The sequence below is a fragment of the Chiroxiphia lanceolata genome, chromosome 2 (assembly GCF_009829145.1).
Source record: "Chiroxiphia lanceolata isolate bChiLan1 chromosome 2, bChiLan1.pri, whole genome shotgun sequence".
In the NCBI taxonomy this organism is placed as follows: Eukaryota; Metazoa; Chordata; class Aves; order Passeriformes; family Pipridae; genus Chiroxiphia; species Chiroxiphia lanceolata.
This window is the reverse complement of record NC_045638.1, coordinates 99,218,736-99,242,778: the sequence shown is the minus strand read 5'-3', so window position 1 is coordinate 99,242,778 and position 24,043 is coordinate 99,218,736. Positions and strand designations below refer to the sequence as shown.

The following is a 24,043-nucleotide window of genomic DNA, read 5'->3' as shown; positions in this document are numbered from 1 at the left end:
GGGTCCCTTCCAACTCAGCATATTCTATGGTTCTAAGCTGTGACTGGAATTACTAGGCTCTAACTGCAGATTGAAAGTGAAGAGGGAACTAAAACACGTGAAGAGCTGCACTGTAACTTACTCTGGAACTGTCAAGAGCAGCTTAGATGCTGCTTTAACCAGCCCAGTGATACTAACACTGCCCAATACAACAGGCATTACAGGGTTTCTGCCATTTCTTTAAAAAGAATTTAAATTAATGCAACTGGAAATTCTGCAACTACTTTGGGGTTGTTTGTGGTTGGTTTTCTATACTTACAGAATACTGGTGCACATGTATAACATGACTACTTAAAAGTGCCTGTTTTCTATCAATCCAGAGGTTGAGTATTGGCTTCTTTAAGTATTAATCTGAGATTTGATAGTGAACTTTTTTTCACTGAAACCCTCAAAAACTCACAGTCCCATTTGTATCACTTATGAGTGGAGCACACTTGAGACCCTACTAAATATTCCACTAAACTAAGGTGCTTAGAAGTTGTCCTGACAGACTGAAGAGGACTGAGCTCATGTCAGCTCTTGAACTGAGTTCTCCAAAGTAGCTTGTGACAGATTTTCATCCGTCCTCTCCATTTGGGATTCCAGGGGAGGAGGGTCCAGGCCCCAATCTGTTGCACTTTTCATTTTCAAAATTTCAGTGATCAATTTATGAGAGTCCTGCACTACTTTAATCCTCCAAAGGTAGTATTTAGTTACTGCTGCATGTTAAACTAGTAGAGAGAGGGGAGGGAAAGACAGAATAGTTTAGGAAAATGGATGCATAATAGTTACTATGATTTAGAAGTTGGAGCCCAGCAATGGCCATCATGGATGCAGACTGTTGATTATGTGGGAGGCACTAATCTAATGCAGGAGACTTGGCTCGAATGGTAAATTGTTAATTTTTTAATATTTATTTTCCAACAAATAAATCTTCATTTCACTTTATGTTCTGTGGCTTGTTTCTTAAGAGTTCCAGTCCAGAATGTACACCAAAATGCAATGAGAATACAGACCAAAAGACCTGCTGAGATAGTTAATGCCACTGAGTGGAAGGGTGGGACCTGTCTTTTGAGAGGAAGGATGCATCAGGATTTGGCTTCATTCAAGTGTTCATTTTCCTCTATAAAGCACACATCTGGCTCATTGCAGAGAACCAAAAGAATAGTTACAAAAGCAGCTGTGGGAAGAGGATGGCTGAACGTGAATAAAAGGTAAGGTGGTTTGGGGGAAAATATAGTTAGCTAGACCAAGACCTCTCCTTCCCATTTTTGTATTTTGAAATCTTTAGCCTTACTGTGTTTTTATGCTGCTAGAAATCTGAAAGCCTATTAGTATAGGCTGGAGAGGTGCTTCTTTTTTTCATCCCAAGGAGGAAAAAAAAGACATCATTTGCAAATTCTTTTTACATTAAAAGGTGTCTTCCTTCTAAGAAAAAACCCCAGTCAAAACTACAGCATGCTTGGCTGGTTGTCAGAATTTTAAAGCCACCTTTCATAATCTGTTTTGTCTCTTCAGCAAAAGCAGCACAGGAGAGGGAGTGTGTTCCCTGCAGTGGGTGGCTGCTGGCCCATGGTAGCAATAATGCAGTTAAACACTGAGCAGTTTTCTGGAAGACTGGGGGCAGAAAGGCTTGTCAGTGGAACAAGTTTTCTAACCCGTTTGAGTGACTACCCTCAGCCTTTTCCAGTGAGAACAACCAGGCACCAGAATTAAACCCCATTCAGACATTATATTAGGGAAACACTATATTATATAGAGCCAAGGTATGGCAACATGGGAATTGTTTTAACAACACAGTAACCCACATCACTTCAGCAATAAACAGGAATTGCCATAAGGAAGATTTAATGCACATAATCCAGGCAAGAACACATGAACCAAAAACTTACAGATTCTTCTATAGCAGTAGCTCTGTCTGGCAGCTTCTTGCATTGTCCCCAGTAGTGCAGAGCAGAATTTGGCCTGTTTTGCTCAGTGTTAAATGTTAAGATTTCCAAGTTAGAAGTAGGGCATTCCAGGAGCTTTGTTAAGGCCTGTACATCTATAAAGGACTGAGTGGGAAGAATCATGCTTCTAGATTATCTGATAATTCACTGGAAAATTCATAATACCAAAGCTGACTTGAGTTTCAGAGAACAAGGTTTCCATTTCTGTGTTCTACAAAAAAGCCTCCCAAAGGTAACTAAAACATTGTCATGCATAAAAGCAATGTTAATCACTCCTGTCTTGAACTGACCTATGAAATATTTAAGTGTGAGAGGAGATATAAAAGTAGGATTTGAATCAACTTTAGAATTGCACCATTAAGTTTTTTTTTGTGTGGTGGTTTTTTAACTGGCACATTCGGCAGTAAATTGTAGAGCGAGCAGTCAAGGAATCCCTCTGAAGATGAAGGGCACAGCCATTGTGGCACTTGAACCTTCCCTCTTCACCCAGCTTCACTTTTTCATCTCTACACCATAGAGGTCACAACGCTTCTGGCTTAAAATAGGAATTTGTTGACGTATTTCCGCAAGTTTCTTCAGATCTACAGGGGGAGAAGAAAGAGTTATGAGAACAGCAGCCAAAAAAGAAAGCTCCTGACTTGCTCTGAGGTAAGGCAGGGAAAAGAGAACTATCAAGGAGAATGGACCTGTAGGGCACTGCAAGTGGCAGCCAGGGCTGAAGAGCCTCAGCTTTGCCCTTTCCTTAGGTGGCAGCTTCCTCCTAAGTAAGGAAACTACAGGAGTAGAGCTAAGTGCTGCTTGTTCTTGCTTTAACCCAGCAAAGGGGGAAAAGGCATTGGAATGCTGCATTATCTGTAGTTGCATGTGCAAGGCCACAGACTTAAAAAACTGTCTCTCCTTAGTCTCATGGCCTGTACTTGAGAAAAAACAATGGGGAAAAAAACCAAAGCAACTTTACCCTTACCTATATCTGTGTATACAACTGTTTCCTCAGCCCCAGCTTTGGCTATGACTTCACCCCTGCAAAATTAAGCACATTTGTTCACAGCATTAACACATTGGTCTCAAGGAATCAGTCCAGTTGCTGCTGTTTGTACAAAAGGGAGTTCCTACCCTTGATGCCTACAGCTGTAAACACACGGCTCTCCTAAAAATAGCATCATAATTCATAACTCAGGCATGATGGAAATGGCTTTCGGGCTTTATATGTGGCACATTTTATATGTGACATAAGCATACTTCACGTGTGTTCCGAAGATCAAGAACCAGGGCATGTGAGCATGCAACATACCTCAAGGGTAAAGGGACAACCATATATGGCAAAGACTAACACTTTCTCCTTTCAAGATCCTACTGGCTTTTAATAGGAGTATGCTTTTACTCTGCATGAACTACTGAACATGATTTAGCGCGTCTCCCGCTGACGTGTTCTGTCACAGCTTTCATCATATAAAGTTAAAAGCTCAGAACACAGACAAAGATTTTCTGGCTTTGCAATCAGCTGGAAGAGAACTATTGGTGGATTTATTTGAAAGAATAAAAAGTGCCTGAAGATTTGGTCACTTTTACCTCCAGTGCACCTGCATGACTTCTGCTCAAGTCAGAATATCTCTCTTCTCTAGCTGAAGACATTCTTCTTGTTCTTTATTATGTCAAAGCAATGTTGTTCTTTGAGGAAATGAAATAGTTTTGTGCAAGCTGTTTAACATGGTTTGGTTCTACACAGAAAATTACTGTATGAGTAATATATAATGGACTGAACTTCAGGGACAAGTTGAAAAGGTCAGCAGCAAAGCTAATGCTGAATGCTAGTACTAAGTAGCATCTTTACTACCAAAATGAATACATACTCTTAAACTAGTTTTAGTTTCTTGATTTTCAGTTTGACAGTTTTAAATGATGATTTTGAGAATGCAGGCTTAAGTCTCATGTGCTTTTTACCAAGAATTTACATTTTTAAGAGTAGGTGGAAATGTGGGACTGAAGTGTCAAGTAAAACACATTTTTTAACAAAAAAAAAAAAAAAGGTGTTGTTTTTAATTGAACTCACCACGGATTTACTACAGTGCTGTGTCCCCAGGCAACATAGGATGCTTTTTCATCTCTAGCAGGAGATATGGTAGCTACGTAGACTTGGTTATCAACAGCACTGTGTTCAGAGAAAGATGACGGAAGGGGGAGAAAGTGAGAATTGCTTTTTATTCTACCATTTAACTAAGCAAAAGAGAAAGAATTCACTCTGAATGACAAGCTTTATATCCTCCTAAGGACTAGCCAAAACTGTAAATGATATGAAGGTCAGAGAAAGCAGAGCCTGGAAAGAGAAGTCTCTGGCACCTGGCTCCAGTGTTAGTGCACAGAATATCGTGTTGTTCACATGTTCATTCAGTATGTAAGAAAGTTGACTGAAGCTGACCAATAAATAATACTGCATTCAGGAATCTCAGAGTCTATTTCTATCTGTAATTAGAGCAGTTCTCAAATGGTTATTGGCTCTTCTCTCTACAATTTGTGTGTGAAGGGTGTTTCTAGAACCATGGGAAAAGGTCCTTGAAAGGGCATAACTGCTAGGGGCTGGCAGGAGCAAAGACTAAGTAAGTAGTTCTTGCTTTTCTGCTTGACAGCAAAATCATTTTGGTGTCCCATGCAAGGCCATGCTCCAATGGCAGACAGGCCCTGTAGCACCACTTCTGCTGCATAGTGTCATGTGGGACACAAGAACAGTTCAGTTCCATGCAATAAAATTTCCTCTGGAACAGGAGGATAAGCTGTTACTGTGATCTTACCGTCCCCTCTGTAAGAGTTCCCAGTGAGCTGGTCCTGTTGTCAGGTTAAAAGCCCCTGGATATATCAGCAGCTGGCAACCTTTGTTAAAAGACAGTTAGAACCCAAACATTATTAAGAGGAAGATAGTTTACCCTACAGTGGCCCTTCACACTGAAACTCAAGATGAGGTTTCTTTCAACTTCACAAACTCTGCCCGAAATGGAACCAACCAGAGCCTGTCAATGCATAACACAGGTGATTACTTACATCACCAAAGACCTAATGTGGGGATATACCCAATTCCCTCACTGCATCAGCAAATGTGTATCAGGAAATGACGGATACTTGGTGAGAAGAGTCACTCATCTGGATAAGAGTCTTGGCCACAAGGTGCATTTTGTGTTACTGGGTGAGGATGAGAACACCCGGTCACACAGACTGCTCACTATGTACCACCCTGAAACAGCCCTGCTTGGTTCCAGCCTTAGGGTTCACCCTGCTCCTTCAGGTGACCCAGCCTCACCTTTCTGGCCGTAGATTTGAGCCATCTCAGCAAATCTCATGTCATAGCAGATACCCAGGCCCACTTTACAGTATGCTGTTCTCAAAACACAAGAGACAACAGTCATATCGCTATCATGAAGTACACAAAAGCAATTACAAGACTCCCTGTAGCCCTCCTGTCAGTTGTGATTTTATGTCTCACAGCAACAAGAGGAGCTATAATTAAATGTGTGTCCAACAAGCATTGGCTATTGGGGGGGGAATTCATGTTTCATGATGAAAGACTTAAGATAAGCAGTCTTATCTACCCTTTAACAACAGCTGTTTCCACAAAATCATGTTCTATCAGGTCTTTGTGTAACATATTCCTCTCTCATTTAGCTGCAAGTTTTTCAATTATTTCCTTTTCAAGAAAAGAAAGCACTCACTGTTTGTCATGGACTAAAACTGCAGTCATGTCCTTTCTTAGAGCATGCACGTTGCAAGGAGGAGAAAGTGACCACGGGAGATGAGAGTCTTTGGAGAGCTCAGTGAACAAGCTGTGTTAATTTTTGAACACTGTGGGGTGGGGAGGAGTAAATATCTTTCTTTTTCGTCTGATGTGGTTGATTCAAGAACACTGGAATGCGATTTACAAGTTACAGTTAATTGTCTCCATTATTGTATCATCTTCACATGAAACAATGTGTCAGTGGAGCTGTTTGTTACAGCTGTTTGTTTGTATAGTTGTAGCTGCTTGTACAAGCCATGTTTTATAAGAACCATTTTCAAGCTGTAACTGCTATAAAAAATACAGTCACTTCTCTTTAACAAATCAGTAGGACCAATATTTAATTAAGGCAAGTGCCACAATGTGTGCTTCAACCCTTTCTACTCCTCTGCCCTTTTGCAACCACGTTGCCTTTTTAAAAGTCTCAGGAGAGACCACATACTTGAAGCAAAATTAAACTGCATTTGCTGTGGCTGTCGAATGCCTAATATAAATCTGATAGTCTAAAAATCCATTGCTCAGATTGTCCAGAATGATTGTGGTGTTACTGTAGTACAACTCCTTAAAAAGAGGGCTTGTCTTGTACTCACGTGTGTCAAACATGGAGAAACTATTCCCTGGACTCAGTGTTTCAGACTCTTTGAACTGTATCTTCCCAGGAACATTAATGTCAAACAAATGAACCTGCAATTATACTGTGATTAATAACAAAAACAATTTCTGTGCTTGGTATTTGAGCCTCTTTCTATTAGTCCCATGTTTTCCACTGTTATCTAGACTACTCTTTTGTCAGGATCCAAACTAAACATTGCTTAAGACTGTTAGATCCCCAATGATGATTTAAAGTAGTTTTCCTCTTTAAAGAAATATACCTGTCTGAAATTGCAAATCCCTGCAAAATAGCAATATCTTGATCTAACGAGTCATTTTGCAGAAGAAAGGACATATATAACATGTTTTGAATTTGGCAGGATGATTTTAAAGCAGGTTAAAGAGGGTGATATTTTCCTCTCTAAGATTTGAGTCCCATTCCTGCAAAACTTCTCCAGGAAATACCTTCACTAAGTCATAAAGCTCCCAGCTTTGCAGATGCCTCTGAGGCCCTGCAGACAGTCTTTGTCCCTCTGTTTCAATGGAAGATTCTCTTCCTGACTGGAGCTTCCTAATAATAGTGCTGGGTTTGTATTATTACTTGTTCATACTTACACAGTACAAGCCTGCACTCATTCTATGAGCTGGTAGGCTTGCAGACTGGTGTGGTATGAAAGATGGAAGGCAACACAATAATTCAGAAAGTGATCCAATAGTGCAGCTAACTGTAGAATTAGTTAACAAAGTAAGTGAATACCTGCACCCCAGAGGTATTTTGCACCATCTTATTTTTTTCCAAGTAACCTTGCATCCTCTTTTTTGTTTATCCTTGAAAGAAATAAGCTGTTGTTCACCTATGGAGTGCTACCTGTGTGCATAGTAAGATTTAACACTCTGGAGTTACAAAGAGAAGGCAGTTTCTCAGAAGGCACAAAGCAACGTTGAGGTGGAAGGTGACATTAAGCAAACATCTACCACAAACAGCAGTTACAGCTTCACTGTGGAACCTGGGCTTTGGTTGTCTCCACCAATCATACATACAGCACATAAAGTATGTAAAGAACAGTATTTACAATAACTGAAGGACTAAATACATTGGGAAGCTGAGGGAAAACCCTGATCCCACTTAAGTGGCACTATGTATTAGACTTAGATCAGATATCTGAGTTTGATCAGGTTTTACTTTTTATCACAGTTTTCCCAGCATATGGGGAAAGACAATTATACCTTCTTTAGTTTGTCCAGACCAAATTTATGACCAGCTTCTGAAGGAGTGTTTAAATGTCCCAAATAAAAAGTACATGAAATGTCACTGACAGTACACAACTTATTATTAATGAAAGATTCTACTAATTTCTATCACCTTTAAGTACAGATGACATAATCTTTGCAACACTGCTGAGAAACCTTTTCATAACAATATTCTGCCATCTTACCTTCCTATGCTTTGCCAGCATAGCACCATCAGGCCCAAAGACAGTACATGTATTATACAGCTTTCCACCATCCTCTTCTGGAATGGATCCTTTGTAAAGGCAAGAACAAAGATTTCCCCCACTGTATTATATCTGATTTTGATCCAATGGCACTAACAGACATTGCCCATCTTTTCCTCAATGGGACGGTCACTAAGAGTAAATTACCTCCAATGAGATATATGCTGCACTCCTTTGCAACTTCTGAGAGCTTTTGTGTCGATTCCCCAGGGATCTTCTCTGCATACTCCTTAAAGTATTGGGTTCCATATGGAGAATTAAAACATTCCTAGAAGTGGATGGAAAAGAAACAGCTAAAATCCAGTAACACCACTACAAGGAGATGTACTCGGCTTTTCAAACCCCTCTCTAAAAATGTTCTCAAACAATGTTTAGTTACAGGAGTTTAGTTTTTAGGAACTCAGTAAGCAAATTTAAAAATATCAGGAAGGCCAGAGAGGCTTTAACCATTACAGAAAATACAGCGGGTGTGCATTTCTCAAAATTACTCATTGTTTTCCTAAAACAATCTTTTAAATGTTATTTCTTCACAACTGGACAGTGTCTTCTGTCTTAGGCCCTAGTTAAAGATCTGCTATCCTTCAGAACCAGGCATGTAATCTTTAGACAGTCAGATTAATGGAGTAGGTTAGATGCCTAAACTAGGTGGGCAGTGGTAACTGAGATGCCCAAGACATCAAGAACTTTCAGTCTGAATTATTACACTTGCCAGCTCTGTGGGGACGTGAGACACCCCACCCAACACTTTTTTTGTCCCCTAAAGGAGTACAGCTGAGGGCCACAGATAAACTATCAAACAGTACCAGCACTTACTCTTTGGTGAGTGACTCCCAGCCCAGGCATCTGCCTCCACTGTTACCTTGGTTCATTGGATGTTGTAACCAACCCACCTCCCACCCTTCCCCCAAAAAAGGAGAAAAAAAATCAAGCTGTGAATAGCACAATAAACATTTATGCCTTGCCTGGTCAAGCAAACTTCTTAACAACCGAGTTGGGTTCTACTGAACCAGAATAACTGAACCAAAAGTGGGTGGGTATTTTTGCCCCATATGCAGACACTGGGCCAGCAGGTGCCAGCTAATCCACAGCAGAACTTGTAGTGGAAAAAGCAGGAAGGAAAGTCTCTGCAGGCTGCCAAATGAGCTTCCCAGGCTTTTGAAAGTTGGGCTGATCTTCAAGGAAATGAAAGCACAGCCAGCTGCCTCCACCTTCATCCTGCCACTTGCAGTGCCCATGTGGGTGGCACTGAAACCAGGGGCTGCAGAGAACAAGCAGAGCTCTGTGCCAGCCTGCAGTGGCACTGCCTGGGGCTGTGCACAGGCTGACACTGGGACAGAACTGCAGACTGTCTGCACAGATCACCTAGTCCTGTGCCCTCCAAAGCAGAAAAAACACAGGGACAGATCTCTGAATTGCTTTCTATCAATTTTTAGATTCAAATGGATTCTGCTTTTATTTTTTTAAATCCATAAATACTACAAACTGTATTTCTTTCACAAATTTTTCCAAGTTCAGAAATAAAAAGGCTAATATGTCACAGGAAAACTGCCACATGCCTCTACAAAGGTGCAGATTATAGTCAGTGCGACTTACTTCTGTTCTTTATATAAACTTATTTTAAAAAATCAAAACAAACAAACAAACAAAAAAAACCTACAAAAAAACCCAAACCAAAGAGCAAAACAGAGGGAAGAGAATATTCATGCCCATGTCCTAATTCCAGTACAAAATTTACTTCCCAAAAATCTGTGAAATACCTTGCCCTTGTTCGACAACTTTTACTCTGAAAGCATAAATTATCATTAGCAAAGTATCTCAACTAAACAGGTCTGGGAAACCCAATATTTGTACACATGATGAAACCAGCAAATAATAGGTAATCTCCATGTAGGAGGCCCAGGCAGAACACTCAGTGGTTATTACATTTGCAACACAAGCACTGTGTTAGCAGAGAGGAGCTGGAAAGGTTGCTTAATGCTTCCCCTGTGACGGCAGGAGAGAAAACATTCCATGTGTAAAACTGAGACCAAAAGTTCACCCAGAGAAGAACTTTGCACTCCTGAGTCAGAGGCTGCAGGGTACAGGAGCAACACATGTACTCCCAGGAAGAGAGGGGAAAAGCTCAAAGCTGCACTGGGAAGGTCATCTTGTTGCCAGCACACCCACCTGAGTGAAAATTCAGCACAGTCATCATAGCTGAAGTTCAAGAAGTAAACCAGAAATGATCGGTAATTTTAAGTGGCTACTTATGTTCCCACACAAGGAAGTCACAAGAGAAGTGCCCCTTAATAGTAATTCAGCCACATATAACCTGCTGGAAATGTCTTAAGTCTGTTTTGTTTCTCTGTGGATATATCTGGAATGCCTACAGCAAAGAGAGTCACCATGTACCTGTCTTCTTTCACCTTCATGTCAACATTCTTTAGCTGAAAATCACCTTTTTCTGCATTTCTTCAGCAAAAATTCCAACGACAGTGCTACTTACATGGATTCAGAATGTAAAAATGATGGAATTGCCTGGGATTTAAATTAGCAAAAACTTTGCCAGACTCTTACACTACAAAATAGGAAAACCTGCTTTTTCCCCCCCCTTCTTGCCCCCCACATCTTAAGTGTGCTGCTAGATAGAACCTGTTTTTCTTTTTTTTTTTTTAATTTTTATTTTGAAGCCTCCCACAGCTTGTAAGCTATGCAGAGAGAAACAGGAATACAGAATGCCTTAGTAACACTAGAAAGAGGTTTTGAAGGGTTTGAGGCATAGGTGCCAAGTAGACCATGACCTTTACTCACAGGTAGAGCCACAACTTTTGCTCCTTGAGCTGATGCTTCTCTAACCAGTCCACAGGCTCGTTGAAGATTATCTGATTTAACAGCAGATACGTGAAGCTGAATAAGAGCGAGGCGGAAGGCTAATAGCAGAAAAGAATAAAAAACATTCAGTGGAATTCACTCAGGAAACTCTTCAAAATTTGAACTCAGTAACAAAATAAACTTTTTAACCTATAAGCATGTATATAAACCACTTCCAACTCATTCTGTGGTCTATGGCTCTCATAGCACAGGGAGAACACTGAAGGCCAGGCTTGCTAATGGGAACCATGCATGGCCATCATCATGCCCAGGGCAAAGATCACAGAGCTCTTGTGCCAGTTCACTCAGCCCAGACAGTTCCCAGCCCACGTTCCAGTGGAAGGTGCCATGCTGCAGAAAGGGAGACCACAGGTCATCGAGCCAAAAAGATGTGTGAGCCCATCTTTTTGTGGCACCTGCTGCTTGATGAACGCTGCGTGTCCTAAAATGTCACTAGCAAACCAAAGAACTGGATAATCCCCAAAGCACCAAATAAGGGAATTTATCCCTCAAATCACACCTAGTCTGGGAAACGGCTATGAAGGCCAGTAAAGGTAACGTCTTTCCTAATAATTTCTTTGCAATTTGGTTTCTAGCCAAAACACAGTTGCAAGTGTTATCAACAGTTTCTACGTCACTAAGCAGGTTCTATATTTGCAGGCTCTCAGAGTTTCCTTTTAAACAAACAAACAAATAAACAAACAACAACAACAAAACCAAAAAAAACCCCCTCTGGCTTCATAAAGAAAAGTACCCAAACCACAAAGTACCCCTCTGCTCTGGAAAGAGGTCATAGATTACTGTAGGAAAAAGACAAAGCTGTGAGCAACACAGCCTCAGTAGTCAGGGAAACAGGAAGAGCTGATTCAAGCAAAATGGAGATTGGGCCAGGAACAGTGAAGGCACATCCTTTTTCCTACTTTAGTTCTCACTTCAGCAGCTAAGCAGCTAATTTCTAGAGGTTAAGCAAATGATTAACTGCTCCCTTTGTCACTCTTCTGATCGAGAGACTTTTACTATTGGGTCTATTGAGTAAATAAACCTTAACTGATATTCTGAACAGATGTGACCATAGTTTCCAGACCCACTTAGGAAACCATACCAGGAATCTGTCAAAAACTTTCCTGTACTTGTGGAATGTGTTTCAGCTCAGAGAAATTGGACAATTAAAGATTTACATTTCAGCATAAACTCACTTTTGAAAACAAACAAACAAAAAACCCCAACAAATCAAAAAAGCCCCAAAACCACAGAAGTAAACAAAGAACAAAAGAGCATCTACTAGGAAAAAAAATCCAATAAGTTTAAAACACTAGAAAAACAATAATCTTATTTTCCCTATGCCTCAAGTTTGGAGTTTGTTAAAGGGCAAAACTAAAGCTCAGTCACAACAGAATAAACAAAACTGGGGGCACAAGTAGATGTAAAACCGTCCAGATGTAGAAGTAACAGAAATGCAGAGAAATGTGCAACAGTGCTGCAGAGAGAGATCTTCCAGCCTGGATAAGCTGCCTCAGAAACTTCCTTAAAAGCAATTCTCAGGATAAGCCTACAGCAATGCTGACTACAACCAGGTAAAGGTGCATCACAGAACAATAACGGTTTGCGTTTGTATCACTACGAAACAAGCCTTTTTTTCTGTTTGTTTGTTTTGAGCTGTCTTTTTCTGTAAAACACCAGAAGGCAAGCACGCCCGCTTTGTCCACATCCCCTGACGAGCTGACCCTGCACGGCGAGCGCTGCGTCCCGGTCTCCAAAGAGCACAGCTCCCTTTCTCCCGCACTACTTCGCAGCCCTCCAGAGGCTCCGGACCGAGGCCTTTCCCGGCCGCACCGGGGCTGTGCACCGTGGGGCACCGCGGGGCGGCCCGGGGCGATCCCCACGCGGTGCCTTTTCCCTGTGCCCGGGCGGGGGAGGCCGGGGGCGCGGGGAGGAGAGGGACGAGGGGCCCCCACTCACACGCCATGGCTCCGCTCGCCGCCCGCATCCCCGGCCGATCCCGCACGGAGCATGCGCGGGCACGGAGGGGCTGCCGGGACACGCAGTCCCGGCCCCGGGTTTAGCTAAAACCGGCTCGAACGCTGCCTTTAAGTAGTCCGCTGGCTCCCAGATCTGAGCTCTGAGCAGGAAAACAAGCAGGGGATGAAGCACGCACCTTCCTGCGTGACCCCAGTGGGTGGCAGGGAACTGGCGGTGCTCCTCCAGCGCCACTCCAGCATCCCGCAAGGACACAGCTGTGCACCCAAACCTCCTGGAGCTCAGCAGCTGCTGTGCCTACGGCCTTTTCCCCGGCCCTATGCAGCCTTATGCTTGTTAAGGGCTCATCCCAAGGGATCTGTACCAGTTGACAGGTAACTCATTCACCTGGGACATCCCCATCTATCTTCCTCTGTAAGAACAGCATCTCCTAAGGCAGAGACATCCCCTCAGTACTCCACATCCGGATAGCTGTGTCCAGTTCTGGGCTCCTCAGTACAAGAAAGACAAGGAGCTACTGGAGTGGGTCCAGTGGAGGCCACAAAGATGATGAGGAGTCTGGAGCATTTCTCTTATGAGAAGAGACTGGGAGACCTAGGCCTGTTTAGTCTGGAGAAGAGATCTCATTAATGCATACAAATATCTCCAAGGTTGGTGCCAGGCTCTTTTCAGTGGTGCCCAGCGACAGGACAAGGAGCAATGGCCATAGACTAAAACACAAGAAGTTTTACCTCAACCTGAGGAAGAACTTCTTTACGCTGAGGGTGACAGAAGCACTGGAATAGGCTGCCCAGGGAGGTCATGGACTCTCCCTTTCTGGAGACAGTCCAAAACCACCTGGGCATGTTCCTGTATAACCTGCTCTAGATGACTCTGCCTTGGCAGGGGGGTTGAACTGGATGATCTCCAAAAGCCCCTTCCAACCCTAACAATTCTGTAAAACCAACACGCTAACATGCCAGGCTGTTCTTCCTTAGCTTTAAACATCAAGTGCTCCCCTTTACTCAACACAGAACATTGCTGTCTCACATATGTATCTTCCAACCTCAAGCTTTTTATAAGCATGCTTGTAGAACTGTAGATTCATGTTGTATAGAAGCAGTATTTCTCAAGCAAGAGTACCTCTGTAAGCTGACAGCACATGATAGAAGAAGGGGCAAAGATAAAATGGGTAACCCAGGGTGATCAATCTCTTACACACATTCACTTCCAGGAAACACGCAGAGAGATAAAGGATGGGAAGTGTACAACCAAGCAGTGACAAACCTTCCTTCAACAATGACAAAACTTCCTTTAACAATCTGTACCTTGCAGCAGTAAAGGGAACCACTCATCCCAAACTGACCAAGCCAAAGGATGGCAGAATGGACAGTGCAGAAGCTCTTTGGCAGGCCTCTCTTCTTTTTCACTTGCCCATGGTAATAGAAAGAGCATATTCGATTTTATTCCATTTTTTCCCCCCAAACAGGACACCGTGCTGCGCTCCAGGTGCAAAGAACAGCTGTCTCCTGACTTGACACAAAATAAGAAAAGCAGTATCATCCCTTCAAGGCGAAAAGCACAGACTAAGAATCTAGCTTCCATGGATCAGAGAGATAAAACGTATTTTTTGAGTTTCAAAACAAAAATATCTCAAAGCACTAAGAATACCCAAACCAACAAGTTACACGCCATCACCACTCTCCTTCCCAAAGGGGAAACTTTTCAGACATTCAATAGACTATGCCTATATTGAAAAAGGTTATTTGACAGTATCAAAAGCTCTGAAACTACAACTGAAGTTGGAAGGAAAAGCTACAAGCACAGCTGAGACCCATGTGTAAGGGCTAACAGGAACTCAACTGAAAGAAGAGCAAGCAATCTTTACTTATATCTGGAGAAGGCAATGTAAATAAAACTGCAGCTCTACAGTCAGAGTATTTTTGGTGGGTAATGCATGTAAAGTTCTGTACAAATTCTCCTACACAGCAGAATCTAAAAGACTTTGTGAGACAACTGAAGACCACAGAAGCACTGACCCTCACTACGAAACACAAAGGTAAGAGCTTTCATTTGGCAGGAAAGTTGACTCTTACTGTTTCTTTCCTGCTACAGACCTCATTTCTATCACCGATTTAAAGAAAAAATAAAAACTAAAACTCCAGCAACAGCTATCATCTTATATTCAACAATACAGACAGCAGTGCATGCAGAATAGAACAAGAGCCTGCAAACCTCTGGCAAATAATTGAAAAAAATTCCTTGAAGATGAAAGGGACAGGAAGCAGCATATCTACTATTTCATTTTTCTTTTCAAAAAATGTCACTCTGGTACTATAACTGGAATTTCTGCTTAGCAATACAAGTTTTATAACAAAGGTACTAAATACAAATATGTACTATAAGGCAAAAGTAACCTTTAAATTGTGGGTAGAGATGCACAAACATCATTGAAACTATTCGTAGTTTGGATTGAGCTTTGTAAGATTTGTCTGCTGGTAATTGGCACATTGCCTTTAAAATTGCAAATAGTTAGATTCTTAATGGCTATATACATGTCTACACAGAAGAGATTTAAGAACTTACTGTTGCTTTACTTACTGTAGATCTAAAAGGTCTGTATTTGTTGTCCTCACAGGGAAGCATACACATTAGCCACTTTCCATATTTAATACTCAAATACCCCTGTTTAACAACTGAGTGTAATTTTCACTTTTTCTCCTTCTGACTAGAAAAAATATGTTGTATCATTCTGTCAACATTTTCATAATAAAAAATATGATGTTGAGAAGCCTGGAATTTATGCAGAAACCCCTTCTATAATTTGATCACTTGTTAATTAATTTTGACCTTTCTATGAAAGCTTACTACGGCTCACCCAAAAGTACTCAATGGAATTTAGTCTAAATGCCGAAATACTTACGTTAGGAAGTCACTGGCAGTAGGTTCTGATGATCTGTAGTCAGCTCCTTTGGTCCAAAGACCAAAGTCACTTCCATTTACAAAACATCTTTAGGAAAAACTTCTAATTGATTCAGTGAATTCACACAGTATGCAGCTAAATGTATTCTGACAGAACAAGTTATGTTCAAATTGTACTGGTTTATTTACAATTGTAGTTTATAAACAGTAGGACAAACATCTTTACATGAAAAAAATCTCATTGCTGAAGTAGGCACAGAGTCAGAGACTCTTGAGGATATTTTCAGAAGGGATTAGGAAGAGGAAAATGTAATACAACAGCTGCTGGGCAAAACTATAAATACATGAGCATTGGCCCAGGTGCAATTTCATGCAAATATCTTCAACAGTTCAAGTTCTATTGGTGTTTACTCAGATACTAAGAAGGAAAAAAAAAAAAGGAATTAGTTCCAGAATTAAGGTGCCCTAGCTTGATTCCTAGTAAAATAACTTAGAATAACTGTTTTTTATAAAGGTCAGTTTAATTTATTTTATCTCCTGATGAAGTACCAAATCCTAGGTTTTGACAGAAATACTCAGAAGACTTCATGCAGCAAAGCTAATCCCCACTATCTTTATTTAACAGTTTTTGATGATTTCCTATCAGTCTACAAAGATGCTATGCCTTGTTCATAAGAACACTCCTGTTCTGAGCTTTTTACCACGAGAACCGTTCATGAACAAGTGGAAAGCTGATGATAAACAATTCGTAGTTGCCATCTCCCATACATTAATTAATTTAGAAGTTGTTACTTAAAATAATTTACACAAATGCTTGAATCAATGAAGGCAACAGGTTAAGAATATATTTATCACAGGCATAGCACTGGAATCTCTTCACTTAATTTGTGTGAATTCGTTTTCTTGCTGTCAGCATGTACTCACTTTTGTGCTGAACTGAAGGTTTTTAAACATCTAAATGTCTCAGACATTTTGTTTCTGAGGAACAAGGTAACTTGTTTTCAACTGTCATGTTCTGTAATGAAACATTAATTTCAATGCACATATTCATCTTTGCATGAGAAACAGCCTCAATCTATGAAATGTAAAATTCTGCTTAATTAAAAGAAATCACAACCCAGTAATAAAAACTACAGTTAATATTGGTATTTAGAAATAACCCATACCACCGATGCCAGTTGGTAAGACTTAAAAAAAAGTTAACTTTACAAATTGCTTGTATTTTTTGCATTTATTTGCAGCCCAAACTAGGCTTTACCATTTTTAATGAGGAAACAGTATTTCTAAGATTTGTATCTGCTCTGCTCATAAACCTAAGTCTTTAATTATCTTTGATACTACCCAAAATCAGATTTATAGACCGTAGGCATTTACTTTCAAGGGATAGTAATTTAAAAAACATTCTGTTTTCAACTGCTTCTCTGTATCTCACAGTGGTTCATTCCTTTAATACACTTAATGTGAACCCAACTGCATCTGCTTCTGCAAAGATGCAGATCACTCCCATTAAGGCTGCATTAAAATGAAACAAACTGACCTTTATAATAAACATTTCTTCAAAACCAAGAAGTTATAATAAAAAAATTAAAAAAACGTTTCGGAAATTGATAATAATTTACCCTATCTTAAGCCTGCTACTCAGGCACTTCCACCAGCAAACAGAAAAATTCTCATAAGTTAGTATTCTGTTGGGAAACAGTCAGCTTGTGTCCACATACAGTATCATAGTTGCTTCTTCTTTATAAACTGGTCTCTACAAAGTCTTTAGTTACTAACTCTCCAAGGCATCCAATACTTTCATGATCTGTTGTTTTATGGCTTTGGTAGCATCACCTGCATTTGGAATCAAATACCTTAAAAAAAAGATTAGAAAAAGGCATCATTAATTCAATATAAATTTTTTAAGTATAAATTTCATAATTCTTTTGATTCTTTCTCTGGATAGGAGAAAGAGAAGAGGGGAATATATTAAAATGAAAAATACTGAGAAAATATGATTTAATTCCTGCTTATACTATGAAACACTTTCTGTTTATGAACCTAGAACTGCTTAGGAGCACTTCACAGGCCATCTTGGAAAGGAAATGTTCTTCATTAATTGGCAGTGGTATAGGTCAGGCAGTTCAACATCTCTACTGTCTCACTGAAGCATAGCAGTCCTTGCTTGGCTTTTTGTTTTAAATTCCTATAAATAGCTCTAGATCAATCTGCTCCAGTCAACAAGGTGGTGACAAAGTAATTCAACAAACAGAAAAGTTTTCGGCAACGCTTTAATTTATCTTTGTCTGGCCCACTACCAAACTAAGCAGCCAATAGGACAACTTCCCTATTTAGGTAGGAAACCCATCTCCCACCTCGAGAGAACAGAGCAGCCGCTGCACACAGTTCTCTCCAAGGAAAAGGATAAGAAAATGTCCAACTGATGTCAGTGACCTTGCTAAAACAGTGCCAAGAAAAATCAGGCCACACCAGTGGAAAAAAGCCTGCTATACCTAACTTCCAGGAGTTCAGAGTTTTGAGGTTAGGCTTCTGGACTCCTAGTACAATGCACAGGAAGAGTGAGATGCCTAAAAACATGATCCCATAGAAAAATGACCACTCTGTTAAATCCCATTCTTCGCAAATCCCTATTTTAGCTGCAGATGGTTGTCCACTCCATTTTTATTTAAGACAAATTACAAAAAGAAAACAATTGCACACATCCCATCCCCAACAGCTGTCATTGTAGTTCCTCTCTGCTGGAGGAAAGTAAAGGCTCCTTTTTCTGCTGGCAGATCTTTTTTTCTAGTTCACATATGAATTACTTATTCCTAAATAAAAACTATTACTTTGGAACTCAATTCTGGGAATTACAGCATGCCCGACTTCCAATTGACAGCATTCCAGATATCATTACTAGTAACACCCCTGCTACTGAGATGGCTTACCTTTCAACTGCCAAAATTTCTAGGCCTGAAGTATTGCTATTTCCATATTTAAAGGTGATCAGTTCTGGGTGTTTCTTCTTGGACGTGATTTTGACGACAGAGTTGAGTGCCTGTCGAGACTGTATGTAAGCCAGACCTTTTCGTGATGGAATCTCTCTCAAACAGTACATATGAGTTGCTGTTACTAGGAGATGACTTGAAGGAAAAGAAAAATACAAATTAAATTTGCTAATGAACTAAGTATCAGGTATTTAGAAAGCTAAATCTTACAAATAAGCTAATGGAGAGAGCTAGATAAAATGATTTCCAAATCTAAGAAGTAGTTTTAATACTTTCATAATGTGGAATTAGAAAGGTCTACAAAATACTTCAGATTTTACTTGAGTACTGTATCATAGCCATTTTTTAAAATGAGCATGGCATCCTTAACAGCATACAAAACCAGAGTGAGCAGTTACCACGATCACCTCAACACAACATCCATGAGTTCTATCAGCAAAGATCACAACCACCAGTGACATGTCAGGCCACACACAGAGTGCAGAAAGTGCCTCCAAGCCACTCTTTCACCCTTCTATCATTAGATTACTAATCATACACCATAGAAAATAAATCTAAAGGGAAAATACTAATGAAAGACAAGAACAGACCATGATGCAAGAGAAATCCTGTTGTGATTTTCTGTTATGCAGATTCAACGGTATGTGTACTGTTTGGGGAAGTCAAAATACAAGCATCATTCTCTGCTCTTGCAAGATCAGCAAGGTCACTGAATCTTAGGGCAAGATGGGTGCCAAGTACAAGGTACAGGGAAAAGTAGATAAGAAAAAATGGAGCCACAAGTACTTGGGTCTAGCTGGTCTTGAAAATAAGCCTATGTATATTGAAAATAGTTTTCTTACTGTCTTGTTCTGTAAAGCAAAACTTCATACTAGGTTTTATACATAATTACCATTCTATAACACTGCAAAGATAAGAACACCACGGATATAGTGGTAACTTTTTGTTCTAGGTTGTTTCACATTTCCATTTCCTAGTTTAATATAAAGAATAACTTAATTGACCAACATTTTTTTTTAATCAAGACAGACATTTTCATTAAACTTTGGACTAATTTCAGTACCTGGGAAACATATGACCATTTTCTTTTACTTCATTACATGGAAAGTTATACTTCACATCAGGTTTATTTATCCATGTTTGGATGTTGACGACCTCTTTTCGATCATCATCTGACATTGAGGAGCTATCGATTTCATCTGTTTTGAAGGGAGGGGGTAAAAACAAAAAAAAAAAAAAAAAAAGAAAGTATTTTCACTCACCATCAGACAACTTTTCAATTCACTTAAACCCAGAGGAGCTACACTGGTTCAAACCAAGGTCCACTTAGCCATAAACAATTATTCAGAGGGAAGAAAGAAAAAGGCAGGCACATCTGATAGCTCAGGGAATATCTTTGGCTGGTCCAGTTTGTCTATTCAGTAAAGTTTCATGGATTTCTTTTACATGAACTTGTCCAGAAACTCCTTGAAGCCATGTAAACCTTTTGCATCTACAACACCAATATCTTTTGGCAAGGGGTACCAAAACCAAGCCAACTACAGTCCAGGAAAGTCTCCTCTTGTGGCTTCTAGTTTCTTGTACAAGAAGAAAAAAAACACCTGTTGATCCCTTTCAAGGCCAGGTATTATTTTTGGGGACCACTTTTCCTTCATTAAAGTACCTTTTTCACATAGCAAAACTTCTAATATTCAGTTATGCCTGTTGTGAAAGCCCCTGCTCAAGCAGAGCCACCTAGGACAGGCTGCAATTATTAGACCTGATGGCAATTATTTACTACAAAAAAACCTCAGAACACTAAAACTTCACAAAAACAATTATAGAGAAACAGGTTCATTTTTTACATTATTCTGTTCCGAAATAATATATATTTCACTTCATATGTGCTGGCTTTGCTTATTCAAATCATTGCAGCGATTCTGCTTACTTACTAAGTCTAATAGTGCTTTTAAAAGCAAATGTAAATAGAACTTAGCAAACAACCACCACTGAAAACATGCTCTAGACAATCTGTCTTTGAGGAGCTGGTTTTCTGAAAGCACACAGACTTTCCCAAATACTATTATGGATGCTCAAAGAGCTGTGCAAACTTAATTACACGGCATTTGGAGAAGCATCTTGTTAGTGTTAAAGCTTCTGCCTGACAATTTAGTTTTGCTCCTTCACAATTTTTATAGCAGACGATGATGAACTGTTTGTCATCAATCTTATTTAAACAATTCCAGATCCTATGACTCTCTTTCATTAATCTTCCTAAATTATTTTGCATGTCAAAGATTCTTAGACTAGTTATTTGTTTTTCCCATGGAAGCTGAGCATACCTTTTGGTCACAGAATGGTTACTTGTGAGATAATGATAATTGGGAGTGAGCTAAAACTACCAGAACAAAACTAGGACAACAGTAGGTCTTCACCACTCTAATGTTAGCACTGGTCTCAAAAAAACCCACACAAACCTTTGTGAAGTGTGTGGTGTTCCAGTTTTGCTTGTAGTTTTTCAATCGGATAAAAAAATTAAATAAAAATTGCATTTTTTTTTTTACAGTATTCTGCACGCATATCAAGAGAGGAATCAGTAATTAATTGATTCAATGCTGAAAAGCAAAGTCCAAAACACTGGAAAGGTGTGCACACATTAGCCATATTAAGTCTAACTCCAACTATATTTCACAAATTCAGATCATTATATTAACTGCAAATACTAGATAATCAAATTGAGTTATATCAGCAAAATTAGGTCCTTCACATTTTGCTTACTGTAGTGAGTAATAGAGGTACAACTGACAGTTTAGGTGTACAAGACCAGTGTAGAAAAACACATCTTTTCTACAGAAATAACAAGTAAAGACAAAAAAAAAAATCCACTAAACCCATGTATTTCCATTTCTTCCTGTTGGCTGTTTGGTGCCTACCATGATTTTTTTTTTATTTAGTCTGCTTCTATATATTTGAAGAGAGTTGGTCCGAGGCACCACCAAACAAATATGATGTAGGATGATAGTTAGAAAAATGTCACATTGCAAGACAAAGGTGTAAAATACACTCTTATGATTTAGCCCAACTTGATAATTTTGTCTAAATAAGATTATCGAGGTAAGAGGAAAATCTTCTACTGTACCAGTATCGTATTCTTCTTCATCCCCGATGCTGAATACCGGTTTCACACCACGGTAGGGTTTTCCTACTCTGTCACTGCTGCTGACATGTCTGTTGGCAATGAAAAGGGCAGGAGAAGACATGGGATGGGAGAACAAAAGTAACTTTCAAACCGATGGCATGAGTTCTACAATAACATATTAGCAAAATGTAAACACAGCTGTGCAACAGAGAAGGACGAGAGAATTTCATGAAGCTGCCTGCAAGGAAGATGTGTGACCCATCGAGCAGCTTGGTTAGTGAAAGCACCTACTTCAGTGACATGGTGAGGCTGACTGATGTAACAAAGAAACTGAAAAGAATTACTGTTTTGTTGAAAAACCCCCGAAGTTCTAGGCACTTTCTTAAATGACAACATACACTAGAGACCTGAAAACTGACAACATGCCACGTTTCTAGCGTGAAACTGAAATATATCTGGGCAGTCAGGGTAGCTTCACAAGGATGCCAAATTTGGATGAAGGGAAAAATAAAGACGACTAACTAATATGTCAGGAAGGTAATTTTTCTTGTTAATTCTTTGAAAGATAACGAAATACCTTTAGAATTTCAAAGTGGGGTTATTATAAAACATCCACTGTAGTGTGAACTTTGACTTCCTGTCCATTACTTTGTCCAGCACGAGTCAAATCCTGAAATATTTGGTCAAACAATTCCTACTGCTACAATTACAGCATCACTGTGATACTGACCTCAAAAATCACATCTCTATTGCTTCTACAGATCACATTAAATGACAGAAACACGCACAACTGAGTCTTAATGTTTGACAGTAACAGCTGAAATCCTAAAATACTTTAAAGCTCCAGCTCAGAATGCTGTGATTACACGGTCACAGCTGAATTGTTAAATGTTCTTGCCCTCAACTGCTGACAATACCTGAAAAATACGAGGAAAACCTAAAGGTTCAGAAAGCCACAAAACAGGCAGTTGCTGAAAAAACAAATAAACAGTCCATGATTTTAGTCTCTAGAACTGGCAACAGTAGTGTAAAAAACCCAGAACCAAACCAACACATGCCTCTCCCTTCCCCTATTTCAATAACCTCCTTCCCTATAATGTGTATTTATGTTTCCTATTAATTTTAACACTTGTTTCCTCTTTTAAGTATATTCACAAACTCCAGTTTACATGCTACTGTAGAACCAAGCTAGACAGGGAACCTCTTTAGTAATAGGTAAACTAATACTAGTACTTAGGTATATCTGAAAGTAGAATTGAAAGTTAGAAAACTACATTTTCCATGGGTTATATTTACTGATATAGACAACATGAAAGGAAAAGCTAAACAGAAAAAAACCCCATAACATAAAATGCAGTCTCTAATGGAACAAAAACCAGACATACAAAAACATGCTCATTAGTGTTTAAGACAATAAGCATCAATGACACTGACAATTCAAGAGGATATTGCTTCTATATGGAGAGTTTTGTAAATATGCTTTAGTAGTACATAACCAATTGAGTAAGAAGCAGCACATTTAAATAGTGTCAAATTGAACAACACAGAAAGGATCTAAGAGAAGATCTCACTGGTGTTTATAAATTGAAGTTAGTCAAGACAAGAGACAACAAGAAGCTACTTTATAAAACCCTGGTAACAACTTAAACTAGAAATGGATTTCCTTTAAGGTGTTTACATGGAAAGCTATTGTTACATTGTTACAAATTGAATGCAACCTCCTTTAGTGACAAACCTGCCAAATGAAGAGTACTAGAGATAAACACAAAGTGGATCTAATTGAATGGATGGAGAAAAAATGCCATTCTAGAGTTTTAAGAGCTGCAATTTTAAGAAAATACTCCAGTGACATACAGTGTGAACTAATTTATTATTGCATCTTCCCAATGAAAGAAGATAATATCAAAACTTCTTGGTTACAAATACAGATTCACGTGTCTTTGAGTTATGGAAGAATCACTGAAGTTGGAATTTTAACACTTTCTTACCATATTCTAGAAACTGATCGGGTAAATGTGGGGTAAGATCCCCATGATCTTTAGGATTTCTAAATTAACAAAACATACTATGTGCTATTGGGCTATTCCCACCTTTTTTTTTTTTAAACAGAATACCAGTTAACATTACTATTGGTTTTGCTCACACAAAACCATTCTGCAATGCTTATGGGCAAATCCCATCTCAGATTATGTGCAAACTACTTGAAAGAAAGATTGGTCCAAAATCCTTGAAAACCCAAATAGCATTTTGAATCCTCAAAAATTCATCCAGCATGAATCTTCATGCATTTCAGTGTATGAGGGTCAAACGGTACAGAGTTCCTAAAGTATGCTCAAAGTTCTGAAGTGATTATGCACGAGCCACTCTTCTCATTTATCACAAGTAATTTTACACAA

At 39.5% G+C, this 24,043-nt stretch overlaps 2 protein-coding genes across 7 annotated transcripts in view; both read right to left on the bottom strand.

The window, feature by feature from the left end:
- Nucleotides 1-2,329: 2,329 nt before the first annotated feature.
- NIT2 (nitrilase family member 2) lies at nt 2,330-12,686 on the bottom strand. 2 transcript variants are annotated; one of them, XM_032678570.1, is made up of 10 exons: nt 12,624-12,686; nt 10,605-10,723; nt 7,962-8,082; nt 7,755-7,843; nt 6,318-6,411; nt 5,257-5,331; nt 4,754-4,832; nt 4,018-4,116; nt 2,932-2,987; nt 2,330-2,548 (listed from the first exon to the last, which is right to left on the bottom strand). In XM_032678570.1, exons 1-10 carry the CDS (start codon nt 12,649-12,651, stop codon nt 2,460-2,462), a joined length of 849 nt encoding a protein of 282 aa, XP_032534461.1. In that variant the 5' UTR covers nt 12,652-12,686; the 3' UTR covers nt 2,330-2,459. The 2 variants fall into 2 exon arrangements, with proteins under 2 accessions (XP_032534461.1, XP_032534460.1); XM_032678569.1 differs by lacking the exon at nt 12,624-12,686 and adding an exon at nt 11,419-11,590.
- The window catches only part of TBC1D23 (TBC1 domain family member 23), a 38,998-nt gene continuing 25,566 nt past the window's right edge, over nt 10,612-24,043 (bottom strand). For 4 of the 5 annotated variants that reach the window (XM_032678557.1, XM_032678558.1, XM_032678555.1 and 1 more), the window contains 4 exons: nt 21,648-21,736; nt 19,593-19,728; nt 18,470-18,664; nt 15,703-17,395 (listed from right to left, as the gene is read on the bottom strand). In XM_032678557.1, coding sequence (XP_032534448.1) covers nt 17,314-17,395; nt 18,470-18,664; nt 19,593-19,728; nt 21,648-21,736 — 502 coding nt within the window. In that variant the 3' untranslated portion in view covers nt 15,703-17,313. Of the gene's footprint in view, nt 10,724-15,543; nt 15,631-15,702; nt 17,396-18,469; nt 18,665-19,592; nt 19,729-21,647; nt 21,737-24,043 lie in introns of those variants that run through there. The other variant, XR_004355168.1, reaches the window with a different exon arrangement.

Coding starts and splice junctions, on each gene's coding strand:
- NIT2 (XM_032678569.1), bottom strand. CDS start 11,458: ATGACCTCTTTCCAGAGCAGAGGGGTACTTTGTGGTTTGG. Junction 10,724..11,418: donor AGGGGTACTTTGTGGTTTGG/GTACTTTTCTTT, acceptor TTCTGCTATTAG/CCTTCCGCCTCGCTCTTATT. Junction 4,833..5,256: donor TCAAATCTACGGCCAGAAAG/GTGAGGCTGGGT, acceptor CTTTTAACAAAG/GTTGCCAGCTGCTGATATAT.